Source organism: Pristiophorus japonicus, chromosome 2, assembly GCF_044704955.1.
Source record: "Pristiophorus japonicus isolate sPriJap1 chromosome 2, sPriJap1.hap1, whole genome shotgun sequence".
Taxonomy (NCBI): domain Eukaryota; kingdom Metazoa; phylum Chordata; class Chondrichthyes; family Pristiophoridae; genus Pristiophorus; species Pristiophorus japonicus.
The window spans coordinates 46,246,806-46,265,179 of NC_091978.1; the positions used below are offsets into that span (position 1 = coordinate 46,246,806).

Consider the following 18,374-nt stretch of genomic DNA (forward strand, 5'->3'; position numbering starts at 1 on the left):
CATTTTGTTGTTTTGGCCGACTCACCGGTCGGCTCGTCTTGGTGGTCTGTGGCGTGGTCTGGGCCGCCATTGTGCAGCCCGGCACATCATCTCGATGCCCAGCTGGGGCCATGGCACCACGCCACCCTGGTGGCTCAGTGGAGGCTATCAGAGGCCCTGCAAAGTGCACAGCAGCCCTCTCCTTTAACAGGAAGGGGAGAGGCATTGAAACGCACTGGCGCTATGTAGAGAGGCCGTGTGGCACTGCCGATCCCGTCCGAGTAGCACCTCGGATATGCCCCAACAGGAAGTGGAGCGCGCAACATTGTGCTTCCTGTGAGGGACAGTAACCCCGATTTCGCGGCCGAGGCAGGACTTCCATGTGGGCACAGGAAGTCTCTCCCCGACTGGGAAACCACCCCCAAACGGGGCGCTGGGGTATTTCTCCCCCACATACTTTTAGATGTGGTCATTCACATGATGACACATTCCTCAGTTTACAGAGCACCTCTAGCTTCCTGGGCCTTTCGCACATGTTCTTATATTCGAATCCATTTTTCCCAAAAGGCGAGGGCAATATAAAGATATGACATTGTTTCATCTTTAATACTCTTATGAGGTCTAATATTGTACTTGAACTGTTGTGACCTTAGTCCCATTTATTTGTCTATCCAGAGTGAGGCACAAGCATGGTAGGCAGCCTTTTATACTGGGCCCTGCACACCTGGTGGCACACCTTATGTGACTATACAGTTAGTATACATGGTCTACATACATGACATCACTTCCCCCCAAGTCTTTAATGCAATCGTACATTGACGGTGACCTGGGATTTGCTCTTCCTGGTTGACCATTGGAGGGTCGCTTGTAGCTTGGGTGGGTTGGTAGTGAGATTTGTTGCCAGTGGAGGTCCCCGTGGTTTCTGGTTGTGAGTCCATGACTACTCCATTCTCCCCCCCACACAGAGATAATGCTAACGGCCCGTTACATGTAAGTTGCATTCAAGTTCATCACATGGGTTTTACATCTACATCTTGGTACATTTGTTGGGTGGATTACATTGCATTTCTTTTTGTGTGGTACATTTACATGATCAGTACAGGTATATCAGTACAGGTACACAAGGACAGTCTAGTTCCAGCACGGCCGGATGAGATCCTGGTCGTCTGGTGGTGGTGCAGTGCCCCATGCTATGGGTCTGTGGGCGAGGTGAGCTCATTTTGCTGGAGCTCAGGGCTCTTGCCGTTACTCCTAGTGTCGAGCAGGCCCAAAGACAGCTGATGTGTCAGTGACCTCCCTGTCCTTTTCGTTTGCACAGTGACTCTGCTGCTCCCTGGGAAGCAGTCTGAGTGAGTGAGTGTTTCATCTAAGTGACAGTGGGGCTGCCTCGTCTTGTCTAGCCGTTTGCAGGGGACTGCTGACTCGCTTTCCTTGAGGGCACCGTTGTGAGCACTCTCTAGTTTGGGATCCTGGCTGGTCCAGGTCCTGTTCGGAGGAGCCGTTGCGGGTGACCCTTCGCTCTTGGGCATTGCTGTGGTGGCGAGTGGGTTTGTGGGCTGCGCCTTTTCCACCCGGGTGGTGAGTGATGGTAGCCGACTGCGAGCATAGGCACAGTTTACTGTTTCTGGCCCGTGGCGGTTCATGCCATCGAGTGCCTGCAATATTAAACCGATCTGAGGCAGTGTATGGCTACCGGTGCCTCTGCTCTCCGGGGATCGTTTACTCTGCGGCTTGTCTACTTCTGTCAGCTGTGGGGACACTTTATGATACATCGTTCTGGTCCCGGAGACGCAGGCTACAGCATTGGGTAGCCCGCTGGACCTGTATACGACTGTTGGGTGTTCGCCTGCTACATTGGCTGATTGCAATTTACACCCGACATCGTTCAACAACATTTTGCTCGTTACAGCTGGACTTTTACATTGGTTACCAATTTTAAGCAGTTCATTCAAAAATGCCGGGTTGCTGGCCTCCTTTAAAATGGTCTTACTACTTTTACCCCAATCGTCTTCCTTGCATGGAACTATATGTCGTTGCTCCATTAGCGCTGTACTTCGTGGTTTGGACGCCATCTTTTCCCTGTCCATGATGTCGACTGCCGCGATCTTCTTTCCCAGGGATTCTGCCACTGAAGCTGGGAAGGCGCCCTCGGATTCAATCTTCCTCCCCAGGAGTCCTGCCACTGAAGCTGGGAAGATGTGTTCGGGTCGTCTCGGCCGGATCATCACCACACAGTCGTGATGAGCGGTCTGTGCCTCGGGGGCTGTGCAGATCTGCTCTCCGGTCCTGGTCCAACCGAAGGTGGGGGCTTGCTCTGCCTCTGAGCATGGGGACATCGATCGCGGGAGGGATGAAGTCTTCCCACTTCCAATGAACCTTCTCCATCCACCTTCTTCCAAGTAGCATTGGTCCATCACCTGAAACAATCCACAATGGTAAATTGCGCACTGCGCCAACATGGGATACACTTACATCCGCACTACCAGCAACTGATATCAGTTCCTTGGTGTAGGTGCGCAGCTTTGCCTGAACCGGGACCAGCTTGGGTCGTTCAGCTTGATCGTTCCATAGCCTCTCAAAGGCTTCCTGGCTCATTACTGACTGACTCGCCCCCGGTGTCCACTTCCATGAAGACTGGAACGCCATTTATCTCGACTTCCATTATCACTGGAGGACAATCTGTGGTGCAGGTATTTACTCCATACACTTTGTTCTGGGACTGAGATGCCTCTCTCGCCATCTCCTTGTAATCCGCGCTGGATTCACAGCCATCTGCTGACTCCTCTTCCACGTGGTGAGTCACAGCTCTTTAGCACATTCGCTGGAGGTGGCCCTTTGTGCTGCAGCCTTTATACACATAGTCTCTGAACCGACACTGATGAGCCCTGTGATTACCTCTGCAATGCCAGCATGGTGCTACTCGACATACGTTTGCACCCCTCGACGGACTCTAAGTTAAAGGACTCGGGGGCCTGAACATGAATCTGCCCAGGGCAGAGCATACAACAGTTCTGCCTGTGAAAGGCGCCATTCTATTTACTGTACTTGCCGGGTTTGAGTCCTGAGAGTGGGTCATCATCTGCTTGGAGTTGCAGCTTGAGGTCATGAACGCCTGGCTGGTGCTGATGGCCTTCTGCAGAGTGACGGTGGTTTCGGCAGACAGTAGCCTGTGAAGAAGGGCCCCATGACCGATGCCAATTACGAAGATGTCCTGCAACGCATCGGCGAGTGATGCGCCGAATTCACACGGTCCTGTCAGCCTCCTGAGGTCGGCAGCGTACTTCGCCATTTCCTGGCCCTCGGGGCGGCGGTGTGTATAAAATCGATGCGTGGCTGTGAGGATGCTCTCCTTCGGTTTGAGTTGGTCCCGAATTATCACTTTCAGCTCCTCGTATGACTTGGTCATTATTTTCTGTGGTAGACCGTGGGCCCACAGCTGGTCAACAGGACAGCTCTGTGCTGATGTGCCAGCGTGGCCGGATCATCGCCTACCTGGCCGTTTGCTACTAAATATTGGTCGAGCCGCTCCATAAAGGCTTCCCAATCTTCACCCTCTGAGAACTTTTCTAATGCACCAACGTTAGTCATTTTTGCGTGAGAGTTCGTAATCTCGTCACCAATTGTTATGTCTTTAATAATCTTATGAATGACTCCACGAGGTCTAGTATTGTACTTGAGCTGCTGTGACCTTAGTCCCATTTATTGTAACTCCAGAGTGAGGCACAAGCATGGTGGGCAGCCTTTTATACTGGGCCCTGCACACCTATGCAGGTGACCCTCAGGTCTCCCACCACAGTGCCCTCTGGTGGCACACCTTATGTGACTATACAGTCAGTATACATGGTCTACATACATGACAGACATAATGATGGGGGGAGAGGAGTTAGATTTAGAGCGCGCACTTTCACCTCTGGGACCTGACTTTGAATCCACCCTAGGCTGGTGGGATGGATGAGTTTAGGTAATCTCAGTCCAGCTGATAGTGAGCAAAGGCACACAACATCTGAAGCCCATGGGATTAAAGGGGCAGTGGCTGCATGGATACAACATTGGCTAAATTGACAGAATAGTGGTGAGCGGTTGTTTTTCAGACTGGAGGGAAGTATGGAGTGGTGTTCCCCAGAGTTCAGTATTGGGACCACTGCCCTTTTTGATATATATTAATAACCTGGACCTGGGTACACAGGACATAATTAGAAAGTCTGCTGATGACACGAAACTGGGGAATGTAGTAAACAATGAATTGGATAAATACTTGCAGGGGGAAACTTTGCAGGGCTATGGGGAAAGAGCAGGTTTGGGGGGGGGGGTGGGGTGAGCGAGACTGATCGGAGAGCTCTTTGAAAGAGCTGGCACAGGCACAATGGGCTGCAAGCCTCCTTCTGCGCTGTATCATTCTATGATCTGAACAAAAAATTGCCTAAAATACGGCAGTAATTGACACTAAGTTGGGAGACTGATTCTGCGAATGTGGGTTTATAATATCTGGTGTGAGAAATGGAAATGTGGGGAGTGCTATTCTGAGATCGAGGTGAAGACATAGTGCTGGATTTGAATAGAGGCAACTTCTCTATTTATAGCTGAAAAAAAAGAAAGACTTGCATTTATATAGCGCCTTTCATGACCACCGGATGTCTCAAAGCGCTTTACAGCCAATTAAGTGCTTTTGGAGTGTAGCCACTGTTGCGATGTGGGAAATGTGGCAGCCAATTTGCGCACAGCAAGCTCCCACAAACACCAAGTGATAATGACCAGAGAATCTGTTTTGTGATATGTTGATTGAGGGATAAATATTGGCCAGGACACTGGGGATAACTCCTCTGCTCTTCTTCGAAATAGTGCCATGGGATCTTTTACGTCCACCTGAGAGAGCAGACGGGACCTGGGTTTAACATCTCATCCGAAAGATGGCACTTCCGATAGTGCAGCACTCCCTCAGCACCGCACTGGAGAGTCAGCCTAGATTCACGGTGCCATCCCTCAAGTCAGAGTGCTCAATGCTAGCAAACTGGCTGGTCAAAATAGGAAATGATTCCATTGCTCACCACTCGTCTTCCTGGCTTTAATAAGCAGAACATTTCGCAACTAAGATAAAAATATATCACGTGGGTCAGTGACACTCTACCGTGCTCTTCCCACACGCTATAAAAGGTTCAGCATACATTAGGACCCAGAGGAATCCTTTTTTTTTATATATGTTTTTTTCCTGGATCAAAGAGCCAAGCAGCCGAAAGGGGACGAATATTGTCCGTCTAAGCAGGCAGAACGCCTGTAAGGCAGAAATAGCCCCACACCTGGCAGGACAGGACAGGACAAGACAAGACAAGCTCCTCAACAAGCAAGTGCCTCCCTCGTTGGCTGCAGGGCAGTGTTAGCGCACGGGTCGGTCGGCGCCGCACTGAACTTCAACATGAGAGAGTCGCGGTTCAGGGACAACTTCTGGGTGAGTGAGTGAGTGGAGCTGGTGTGCAGCACAAGGTCTAGGGGAGAGGCTGATCACAGTGTCGCCCCACTAGTGTGACTCCCCAGCACTTCTCCTGTATCTGCTGGGCTTTGAAGACATGTCTAACTCTTACAATTTCCTTGTGTGTTTGTGTGTGTATTCCCCCACCCTCGAAGATTAGTAACAATAGCTTCTTCTTTGGGTTGTCCTGGCCAATATTTGTGGCTCAGTGGGTAGCACCCTCGCATCTGAGTCAGAAAGTTGTGGGTTCAAGTCCCACTCAGGGGCAAGCTCAGACTTGGGGCAAGCTCCAGGCTGACACTCTAGTGCAGTACTGAGGCGTCTTTCTGATGAGACATTAAATTGCTCTCTCAAGTGGACGTAAAAGATCCCAGCACTATTTTGAAGAAGAGCAGGGGAGTTATCCCCGCTGTCCTGGTCAATATTTATATCTCAATCAACATAACATATCAGATTATCTGGTCATTAACACATTGCTGTTTGCGTTTCCCACATTACAACAGTGACTGCACTCCAAAAGTACTTCATTGGCTGTGAAGCACTTTGAGACGTCCGGTGGTCGTGAAAGGCGCTATATAAATCCAAGTCTTTCCATTTTTTTCTTTGGGTCGGAGCCACTGCCCTTTCATTCAGGGCGATTCGATCCAACGATCAGCTAGAATCGTCACCTCTTTTGGGACTGATTCCACACGCCGCTCCTCTCATTGGAATGAAAAAGAAAATTCTGGAATCACTCAGCAAGCCAGTTCTGATGAAGGGTTATGTCGCAAATGTTAATCCTCCCTGCCCGCCCCAATTCTTTACAGATGCTGCCTGACTTGCTGAGTGTTTCCAGCATTTTCTATCTTCCTGTCATTGTAGGTTCCACTTTGAATGATGGTCACGGTTGGCTGTGTTTTTTTTAAATAGATAGCCTTTAACTATATGCAAGATGGTAGAGACAGAAAATGCTGGAATCACTGAGCAGGTCAGGCAGCATCAGTGGAGAGAGAAACCAAGTTAACGTTTCAGGTCGGTGACCTTTTGTCAGAACCAGAGAGACTGAGGTAATGCTTCAGATTGGTGACTTAGCGAAAGGTTTATATTTCAGATTTCCAACATCAGTATTTTGCTTTTGTTAGTAGAGTACAGGCAGTGTAAATCTAAACCTGTTTTAAAGCTAAACTGTGACAAGAGAAAGGGTTTAGGTGCAAATTGGCAAAAGGCCCATTCAGGAGTGGGGGTCTGGAAGTCCTTTTAGTGCATCGGGAAACCAACAGGAGGGAAGGACTTCTGAGTAGGATCATGGCAAAAGCCCCAGTTTAAGAAGCAGCTGGAAGCTGTGATGGGAGGAACTGCAGGTTGAATCAGACAAAATTTGTTTCCTCATCCATATGACTCATTAATGTGGCTTGTATCAGCACTGGGTTATCTTAAACTTTAAGTTTTACTATCCGGAAAATATTTTGTGAAATTGCTCCAAAGATAAGAATCTTCTAGGTGCACGCAGATCGAAAGGGATAGTATTGCCATGGTGAAGATACTTTGTTCTGTTCATCGAAGTAAGTGGGTGCAATGTGAGATTTCACTAACAGCACCACACAGAATAAATTTAACTTAGAAAACTAGATTGAGAAAATTTGTGCTGTGGCAGATAACAACAGTGTAAACGTTGTTGCCTTAGGGGAGTTATGTGCTGAACCAATATTAAACATGCAAGTTTCCTGTTTTTTGTTCCTCCTCCTACCTGTGCTGATCATTCACGATTATGCTGCACATTGTAATGAGAATGTTCTGTAAGAACATAAGAATTAGGAGCAGGAGTAGGCCATTCGGTCCCTCGAGCCTGCTCCGCCATTCAATGAGATCATGGCTGATCTTCTACCTCAACTCCCCTTTCCTGTACTATCCCCCTATCCCTTGATTCCCTTAATATCCAAAAATCTATCGATCTCTGTCTTGAATATACTCAAAGACTGAACCTCCACAGCCCTCTGGGGTAGAGAATTCCAAAGATGCACCAGCCTCTGAGTGAAGAAATGTCTCCTCATCTCAGTCCTAAATGGCCGACCCCTTATTCTGAGACTGTGACCCCTAGTTCTAGATTCCCCAGCCAGAGGAAACATCATCCCTGCATCTACCCTGTCAAGCCCTGTAAGAATGGTGTATGTTTCAATGATATCATCTCTCATTCTAAACTCTAGAGAAAATAGCCCTAGTCTACTCAATCTCTCCTCATAGGACAATTCCCCCATCCCAGGAATCAGTCTGGTGAACCTTCGTTGCACTCCCTCAATGGCAAGTATATCCTTCCTTAGGTAAGGAGACCAAAACTGTACACACTACTCCAGGTGTGGTCTCACCAGAGCCCTTTATAATTGCAGTAAGACGTCTTTACTCTTACACTCAAATCCTCTTGTAATAAAGGCCAACTTTCCATTTGCTTTCTTAATTACTTGCTGTGATTCATGCACAAGGACACCCAGGTCCCTCTGAACACCAACATTTCCCAATCTCTCACCATTTAAAAAATATTCTGCTTTTCTATTTTTCCTACCAAAGTGAATAACTTCACATTTCTCCACATTATATTCCATTTGCCATGTTCTTGCTATTCACTTAGCCTGTCTATATCCCCTTGAAGTCTCTTTGCATCCTCCTCACAACTTACATTCCTACTTAGCTTTGCATCATCAGCAAACTTGGATATATTACATTTGGTCCCCTCATCTAAATCATTGATATAGATTGTGAATAGCTGGGGCCCCAAGCACCGATCCTTGCAGCACCCCACTAGTTACAGCCTGCCAACCCGAAAATGACGCATTTACTCCCACTCTGTTTTCTGTCCTTTAACCAATCCTCAATCCATGCTAGTATATTATCCCCAATCCCATGAGCCCTAATTCTCTTTAATAATCTCTTGTGTGGCACCTTATCGAATGCCTTCTGAAAATCCAAATACACTATATTTACTGATTCCCCCTTATCTATTCTGCTAGTTACATCCTCAAAAAACTCTAGCAGATTTATCAAACATGATCACCCTTTTGTAAATCCGTGTTGACTCTGCCCAATCCTATTATTATTTTCTAAGTGCCCTGTTACCACGTCCTTAATAATAGATTCTAGCATTTTCACTACTACTGATGTCAGGCTAACTGGTCTGTAGTTCACCATTTTCTCTCTCCCTCCTTTCTTAATTACATTAGCTACCTACCAATCTGCGGGAACCGTTCTAGAATCTATGAAATTTTGGAAAATGGCAACCACTATCTCTCTAGCCACCTCTTTCAAAACGCTAGGATGTAGGCCATCAGGTCTGGGGGATTTATTGGCTTTCAGTCCCATTAATTGCTCCAGTACTATTTTTTTACTAATTTTTTTCAGTTCCTCATTCTCACTAGACCCTTTGTACTCCTCTATTTCCAGGAGGTTTTTCGTGACTTCTTCAGCAAGACAGACACAAAGTATTTGTTTAATTTCTCTGCCATTTCCTTATTCCCCATTATAATTTCTCCTGTCTCAGCCTGTAGGAGACCTAGATTTACTTTTGTTAATCATTTCCTTTTTACATACTATAGAAGCTTTTACAGTCTGTTTTTATGTGTCTCGGTAGTTTACTCTCATACTCTGTTTTCCTTTTCTTTATCAATTCCTTGGTCCTATTTTGCTGAATTTTAAAATCCTCTCAATCCTCAGGCTTACTGCTCTTTTTGGCAACATTATAAGCCTCTTCCTTTGATCTAATGCTATCTTTAACTTCTTTTGTTAGCCACGGTTGGACCATTTTTACTATGGGGTTTTTGTGCTTTAAAAGGAATGTATGTTTGTTGTAAAACACGTATTAATTACTGAAACGGTCTCACCTTCTGGCCACCTCCAAGTGGCGAGGGGCCCAGACCAGCTATGGGTTTCTCTCCACCAGTCATGATTTGCTACTCCTTATGACCACGTGGCAGGACGCTTGGCTCAGAATCTTTTGTTGGGAGAAGTTAAGCTACAGTGAATAGTGGTATAGTGTCAGGTCACTGACTTGGTGCAGTATACTTTTTACCTCTCGAGTCTGTGTTTTTAAACTAGCCTAGCTGAATTAGGTGGAACTATTAGGAATCATAGAATGGTTATATAAGAGTGAGTCAAGAGTTATGGGGAGCGGGTGGGAAAATGGAGTTGAGGCCAAGATCAGATCAGCCATGATCTTCTTGAATGGCGGAGCAGGCTAGAGGGGCCAATGGCCTATTCCTATTCCTTGTTCACACCACAGAAGGAGGCCATTTGGCTCGTCGAGCCCGTGCTGGCTCTTTGCAAGAGCACCTCAGCTAGTCTCACTCCCTTGCCCTTTCCCCGTAGCCCTGCATTTTTTTTTCCCTTGAGGTACTTATCCAATTCCCTTTTGAAAGCCGTGATTGAATCTGCCTCCACTACCCTTTCAGGCAGTGCATTCCAGATCCTAACCACTCACTGCATAAAATAGTTTTTTCTCATGTCGCCTTCGGCTCTTTTCCATTCATCTTAAATCTATATCCTCTGGTTCTTGACCCTTCCGTCAATGGGAACAGTTTACCTCTAACTACTCTGTCTCAAAAGGAATCAAGGGATATGGGGATAGTGCAGGAAAGTGGAGTTGAGGTAGAAGATCAGCCGTGATCTTATTGAATGGCGGAACAGACTCAAATGGCCGAATGGCCTACTCCTGTTCCTATTTGTTATGGTTTTGTGTTCTTATGTCTAGACTCCTCATAATTTTGAACATCTCTATCAAATCTCTTCTCAACCTTCTCTGCTCTAAGGATAACAACCCCAGCTTTTCCAGTCCCTCCACAGTAAAATATAGCATGAGTTGCCAGTTATTAGTGGGTACAAAGTAAGGCACTGAACTTAGCTTAAATATAGCACCAGGTGACACCAGCTCTGTATCTCATCCATAAAGAGAGTTTGATATATGGTATCTTTAGTCACGCCATCGAGGCTGCATTTTAACGTTGGGTTGAAATAAGTTGCTAATGCAAAATAGTGGAGGAAACCATGAACTCATTGAATGGCGGTGCAGGCTCGAAGGGCCGAATGGCCTACTCCTGCACCTATTTTCTATGTTTCTATGTTTCTAAATCAACTTTATTTCTGGCTCATGTCATTCTTGACCGGTGAATTGTTATCTTTTGCTGTGTGCAGTGTTGTAAAGATAAATCTATTTTAGCAGTAGCGTGATCTTTAATCTTTGAGGAGATTTATAGAGCACATGAAGTTAAAACAAACATTCATAATGTGTGAATAGAAAATATTGATGCAGATTGCTTTTGCAGTTAAATGGACTGTAGGACAAGGGCACATGGATACAAACGACAAATCAGGAAGCAGTCCTTCACACAAGAAGAAAGGAGATAGCTTTATATCACACCTTTCGCAACCTCAGGACATCCCAAAGTGCTTTGCAACCAATTCATTACTTCTTTGTTGAAGTAGTCACTGTTGTAATGTAAGGAAATGCGGCAGTCAATTTGCGCACAATAAGTTCCACAAGCTGCTATAAGGTACTTGTTATGTTCATAATAAAGTCATCTAACTGAGTACTGTAGACGTGAGAAAGTGTGACCTTAGTTCCTTTATTCCAACTCCAGAGTGCTGGTACAGCATGGGAGGCCTGCTTATATACAGTGCCCTCTGGTGACAGTATAATACTGGTTGCATAGGGTTGCATACATAACAGTACTGACCAAATAATATTTTTTAGTCATGTTGGCTGAGGGGCAAACTTGAGAATTCAGCCTGCTCTTCTTTGAATAGTGCCATGGGATTTTTTGTGTCCATCTGAGCAGGTAGACGGAGCCTCAGCTTAATGTCTCATCCAAAACCTCTGCCGATGTAGACTTCAATAGCTCATGAAAGTTATGGGCTCGTTGGGATGAAAGGTCTATTTGTCCCCTGCCTCTCCCTGTTCTTTCCTGATCTTTGTTTGAGGATCCATATGCAGTGTTGGGGGAGTGGTACAGAGGTGATTTCACTCTTCACAGAAGGGGAACAGATCAGGAAACTGTCATGTGTGTATGCTTGGAGTTACTAGCCACTGTCGGAGGTCATTGGGCTGTACGCACGTGTGTGTGGCCCAGGTATAAAAGGCAAGCCATCATGTAATGTGATCACTTTGGGTCCGAATAAAGCAGAGCCAGGTTTGTACCTGTTAGTTTACAGTATTCAGTCTATTGAGTTATTACATACATAACATTTGGTAACGAGGTAACTTAAGAACCTTCGCATGCAAAACTGAGCACAATTGGAATTCTGGAGAGATTCATGGAGGGAGAGGACTGGGCAGATTTTGTAGCTCGCCTGGACCAGTATTTCGTGGCCAACAAAATAGAGGAACCCACTGATGCAGTTAGGCGCAGGGCGGTCTTCCTCACAGTTTGCGGTCCAAAAATCTATGGACTCATGAAGAATCTTCTCTCGCCTGCAAGTCCAATGGACAAGGACTATGAGGAATTGTGTGCTCTGGTACGTGACCATCTCAAACCAGAAGAAGGCATCATCATCTCACAATATCGATTCTACAAGCTCCTTCATCCTGAGGGCCAGGATGTGTCGGAATTCATTGCCGACCTAAGACGTCTAGCTGGACCGTGTAAGTTTGAAAAACGCTTTGGGAGACATGCTGCGGGACTCCTTTGTAATCGGCATCAACCACGAGGTGATCCTGCGTCAGCTACTGGCAAAGGAAATGCTGGATTTGAGCAAGGCCATCACGATTGCCCAGGCATGTGACGGACAAAAATTTAAAGCAGATATCATCGAAAAATTGGAACTCGGCAAATACTGTAAACAAGATAGTATCGTCGTTTGGCAGAGCTGCATATGGCAGGGCCTACTCGACTGCGTACGCGAAACCTGTGGCTGCCCAAAGTCCGCCAACGGGAATGAATCTGATTTCACCGTTTTGGCATTGTGGGGGCAATCATCGGCCTCATGAGTATCATAGAAACATAGAAAATAGGTGCAGGAGTAGGCCATTCGGCCCTTCGAGCCTGCACCGCCATTCAATAAGATCATGGCTGATCATTCCCTCAGTAACCCTTTCCTGCTTTCTCTCCATACCCCTTGATCTCTTTAGCCGTAAGGGCCATATCTAACTCCCTCTTGAATATATCCAATGAACTGGCATCAACAACTCTCTGCGGCAGGGAATTCCACAGGTTAACAACTCTTTCCTGCTTTCTCTCCATACCCCTTGATCTCTTGTCGGTTTAAACAGTACATTTGTAAAGGCTGTTCGCGACTGGGGCATCTCCAGCGCATGTGACCGCAACTGAGCAAGCGTGCTGCGACACACCACATGGAGGATGATGACCAGTATAGCGCGAATCCGGATATGCAATCTGAGATACAAGAGGAGGAAGTGTATGGATTGTATTCGTTCCTAACAAAGAGCCAACCGATAATAATTAATGTGAAACTTAACGGTGTGCCGGTACCGATGGAATTGGACACGGGTGCGAGATAATCAATAATGAGCCAGAGGACATTCGACAAGCTGTGCGATACTAAGGCTGTGAGGCCTAAGCTGAGTCCAGTCAATGCCAAGTTGCGTACGTACACTAAAGAACTCATAACGATGATTTGCAGTGCAGTAGTCAATGATGGAGCAGTTCATGATTTACCGGAAAGGATTGTTCCAGGCACTGGTCCAACGATGTTTGGCAGGAATTGGCTAGAAAAATCAAATGGAATTGGAATGCTATCAAAACGTTGTTGTCGGAGGATGATACTCCATGTGCTCAAGTGCTGAGCAAGTTCCCCTCGCTGTTTGAACCAGGCATTGGCAATTTCACAGGAGCCAAGGTGCAGATCTATGTGGACTCAGATGCAAGACCCGTTCATCATAAAGCTCAGGCGGTTCCGTACATGATGAGGGAGAAGGTCAAAACCGAACTGGACAGACTCCAGCGTGAAGGGGTCATATCACCGGTAGAATTTAATGAAAGGGCCAGCCCCATTGTTCCTGTATTGGAGAGTGATGGCACAGTCGGGGTTTGTGGAGACTACAAGGTTATGATCAACCGAATTTCGAAACCAGATCAATACCCGTTACCGAAAGCTGATGACCTGTTTGCAACGCTAGTCGGGGGGAAGTCGTTCACTAAACTGGATCTGACGTCGGCCTACATGACACAGGAGCTGGTCAAGACGTCGAAGAAACTTGCGTGCATCATAAAGGACTGTTTATCTACAACAGGTGTCCTTTCAGAATTTGCTCAGCTGCAGCCATATTTCAGAGGAACATGAGTCTACTGAAGTCCGTCCCTAGAACCGTCATGTTCCAAGATGACATCCTGGTCACAGAGCGTGACACTGCCGAACATCTGAACAACCTGGAAGAAGTTCTACATCGTCTTGATAAAGTGGGACTCAGTTCGAAACGTTCGAAGTATGTCTTCATGGCACCGGAAGTTGAATTCCTGGGGAGGAAAATTGTTGCTGACGGTATCAGGCCTACGGACTCGAAAACCAAGGCCATCAAAAATGCACCCAAGCCTCAAAATGTGACAGAGCTGCGTTCGTTCCTTGGTCTACTCAACTACTTCAGTAATTTCCTACCTAGATTGAGCACTTCATTAGAGCCACTGCACATGCTCCTAAGAAAAGGCGACAACTGGGTTTGGGGTGCGTCTCAAGATAGAGGTTTTGAGAAAGCTACTAATCTGCTTTGCTCTAACAAGCTGCTGGTACATTATGATCCGTGTAAGCGTTTAGAATTGGCCTGTGATGCTTCGTCATATAGAGTTGGTTGCGTGCTCTAACAAGCTAATGAGTCGGGTAAACTACAACCTGTTGCGTATGCTTCTAAAAGTTTTTCAGAATTGGAAAGGGCCTACAGCATGGTAGAAAAAGAAGCACTAGCCTGTGTGTATGGGGTTAAAAAGATGCATCAGTACCTGTTTGGTTTTCGGTTTGAACTGGAAACAAATCACAAGCCACTCATTTCATTGTTTTCGGAAAACAAAGGTATCAATACCAGAGGTGGACGCTGACATTATCTGCCTATGATTTCGTCATTCGCCATAAACCTGGCACCGAGAATTGTGCCGATGCACTGAGCTGTCTGCCGTTGCCCACCCCTGGAGTGCAGTCACCACAACCTGCAGACCTACTGTTAGTTATGGATGCCTTTGAAAGTGAAGGATCCCCTGTCACGGCTCAACAAGTTAAGACCTGGACAAGCCAGGACTCAATATTATCGGTTGTGAAACGTTGTGTCCTTAATGGTGATTGGTCTGCCATAGATGAGAGCAAACCTTACAACCAAAGACGCACTATCCATTCAGTCAGATTGTTTACTATGGGGTAATCATATTATGCTTAAGAAAGGCAGAGAAATTTGTACATGATCTACATAGCACTCATCCCGGTATTGTCATGATGAAAGCCATTGCCAGGTCTCATGATGGTGGCCTGGAATTGACTCTGATCTGGAATCATGTGTGCATCAGTGCAACACTTGCATGCAGCTAAGTACAGCAGCAGCAGAATTGCTGCTGATTCTATGGTCGTGGCCATCTAAACCATGGTCCAGGATCCACATCAACTTTGCAGGTCCCTTCCTGGGAAAGATGTTTTTAGTTATGCTGGATGCATATTCCAAGTGGATAAAGTGTATAATGTCGTCCAGTACATCCATAGCTACCATTGAGATCCTTCGTGTCATTTTTGCCACTCATGGTCTGCCCGACATCGTTGTAAGCGACAACGGACCTTGCTTCACTAGTCTGGAGTTTCAAGAGTTCATGAAACTCAATGGTATCAAACATGAGGTCAGCACCATTCAAACCCGCATCCAATGGTCAAGCAGAGCATACTGTCCAAACCAAGCAGAGTATGAAACGTGTAACTCAAGGTTCACTGCAGACTCGCTTGTCATGCATATTGCTTAGTTACAGGACAAGACCCCACACATTTACCGGGCTCTCCCCTGCTGAACTATTGATGAAGAGAGGTCTCAAGACCAAGCTCTCTCTTGTCCACCCTAACTTGAACGATCATGTTGAATACAGATGTCAAAGTCAGCAGTGGTATCATGATCGCGCTGCAATCACGCGACATTTCTGTTAACGACCCTGTGTATGTACTAAATTATGGTCAAGATCCCAAATGTTACGGCCAAGGAGGGTAACAGAATGTTTATCGTCAAGCTCAAGAATGGGCAAACATGCAGGAAACATGTTGATGAGATAAAGCTGCGGCACACGGATGAACCGGAACAGTCTGAGGAAAACACAATCAGTGACCAACCAACCTACCCTCAGTCAATCCCTGACATGGTCATTGCCACTCCCATCAGATCGGCTACCCAGCCCCCAGTCATAACAGACTCAGAATGCTCGACCAAGGCTGGAGTTGAACTTGAATGATCAACTTGGGAGCGGAAAGCCCCGGACCGTCTCAATTTGTAAAAAGACTGTCATATGACAATATCCCCTTTAAGATATTAGTATGTATGCTTAGGGTTACTAGCCACCGGGTGGCGCCACTGTCAGAGGTCATTGGGCTGTACGCACATGTGTGGCCCAGGTATAAAAGGCCAGCCATCAGGTAATGTGATCACTTTGGGTCCTAATAAAGCAGAGTCAGATTTGTACTTGTGTAGTTTTCAGTATTCAGTCTATAGAGTTATTACCTCTCTCTCTCTCTCTCTCTCTCTCTCTCTCTCTCTCTCTCTCTCTCTCTCTCTCTCTCTCTCTCTCACATACACGTTTCTTTAACTCTCCAGAAGATTTTTCTGCAGAAGCCACATTCGCTGGCCTAAGCAGAACTGGAGTAACTCTCAGCTGGCCAAACTTGCCTAAATGGCCAGAATTGACGCGGGTGACAGGTTACGCCCTCTTTGGCTGGAAAAAAAAGAACCTAAAAAAAGTCGTAACTAACTGAGTTATGCTGGTGCAAATTGATTGGGGAAACTGGTTCTTTAACTTAGGCCATAAAAAGCAGCCTGCTCCAAAAAAACGGCGCAAATCACTGGGGAAAATTGAGCCCATAATCCGTTAGTACATCCCAAAGCACTTTATAACCAAGGACATAATGAGGTTTTACATAAATACAACTTTGTTGATTTTTTTTTTCTTACGAGTTGGAAAGGAATAGGGGGAAAAAAATTATAATGGTTGACTTTCTGACTGGTGGGATTTGGGACTGAGAATTGGGTGTCCAACAATCTTAGCTGGTCCCCTCTAGGATTCTCACCCCCCCCCCTCACCCTCATGTTTTTTCTGATCAGGCCCAATGCTCACATAATTTGTTCCTGTATCTCCTGTGGGGGAACTTCATTCATACCATCCAGCAAACCAATGAAGTGCTTTTTGATGCTGTAAGATATATGCTGATCTTTGGGTGAAAGCATTGGCAAGCATTGCTTTTGTCCATTCACAGCTGCATTAAAAGTAGTCTATATACAGAAGACAGGAGATAAAGGGACACAGGCCTTCTTCTTTAGTTTGGTTTAATTGGATCTTTTGGAACTGCTTTTGATGGAAATGTGACTTTGGTTATGGATCAGAACATAAAGGATATGTTTACTATGAGACAAGCAGCCGAGTCACTATCTCCAATATCGTAGTGAAGCTGATGTCAATAAAGTTTTTTTTAAATTCTCTGGATGTGGGCGCTGCCAGCAGGCCGGTATGTATTCCCCGTCCCTACTTGCCCTCAAAGGTGGTGGTGGTGAGCTGCCGCCTTGATTCAGAGGGCAGTTAAGAGTCAACCACATTTCTGTAGGTCTGGAGTCACATAGGCCAGTCCAGATAAGGACGGCAGATTTCCATCCCCTAAAGGACATTAGTGAACCAATTGGGTTTTTATGATCCAGTAGCTTCATGGTCACCATTAATAATGCTAGCATTTTAAAAATTCCAGATTTATTTAATTGACTTAAAATTCCCCAGCTGCCGTGGTGGGATTTGAACTCCTGTCTCCAGATCATTAGTCCAGGCCTCTGGTTCACTAGTCTATGCATCCACTCCCTGGGATTACTAGTCCAGTAACATAACCGTTATGCTACCGTTCCCTGAATAAAGTGTTTCCAAGAGTTCAGAAGAACCTAAACAAGAGGGGATAAGAACATAGGAGGTAGAGAGGAGACCTCGTTGAGGGGCCTGGACATAGTGGATAGTAAGGGTCTAATACCATTGGTTGAGGAGGCATAGTTTTACGGTGGTTGGTGGAACGTTTAGAGGGGATTTGAGGGGGGCTTCTTTACGCAGAGGGTTGTGGGGATCTGGAACTCGTTGCCTGGAAGAGTGGTGGATGCAGAAAACCTCACCACTTTTAAAAGATGGTTGGATGAGCACTTAAAGTGCAGTAACCTGCAGGGTTGCCGACCTAGAGCTGGTAATTGGGATTAGACTGGATGACCTTTTGTTGGATGGAGCAGATATAATGGTAAGTACTGCAGGGAATAGAATATGGCCAGGATGATCTACTGGACTAGTTTCGATCGCCTGGATGGATCGGAGAGGAATTTTCCCAGATTTTTTCTCCCTAAATTGGCCTGGGTTTTTATCTGCTTGTTGCCTCTTCCAAGAGATCACATGGCTCCGGTTGGGGTGGAGTGTAGAATGTTTCAGTATAAGGGGTGCCGCAGTTGTGGTGAGGTGGATTGGTTGGGCTGGGTGCTCTTTGCCTTTCCGTCATTGTTCATAGATTTATATGTAACCTTTAGGGCTGCTGACCAAGGGCTGTGTAGCTCTTTGTTGGCCGGCGTGGACACGATGGGCCAAAATGGCCTCCTTCTGCGCTGCAAATTTCTATGTTTCTATGAGAGTTAGGAGTAGGCCAGGCGGCCCCTTGAGCCTGCTCCGCCATTGAATAAGATCATGGCTGATCTTCAACCGCAACTCCACTTTCCTGCCCGAGCCTCATATCCCTTGATTCCCTAGAGTCCAAAAATCTATCTATCTCAGCCTTG

At 46.2% G+C, this 18,374-nt stretch overlaps 1 protein-coding gene across 2 annotated transcripts in view; it reads left to right on the plus strand.

The window, feature by feature from the left end:
* The first annotated feature begins 5,196 nt into the window (after positions 1 to 5,196).
* pstpip2 (proline-serine-threonine phosphatase interacting protein 2) overlaps positions 5,197 to 18,374 on the plus strand; it is a 190,532-nt gene continuing 177,354 nt past the window's right edge. For both annotated transcript variants that reach the window (XM_070861854.1, XM_070861844.1), the window contains exon 1: positions 5,197 to 5,422. In XM_070861854.1, the coding sequence (XP_070717955.1) occupies positions 5,390 to 5,422 (33 nt within the window). In that variant the 5' untranslated portion in view covers positions 5,197 to 5,389. The remainder of the gene's footprint in view (positions 5,423 to 18,374) is intronic.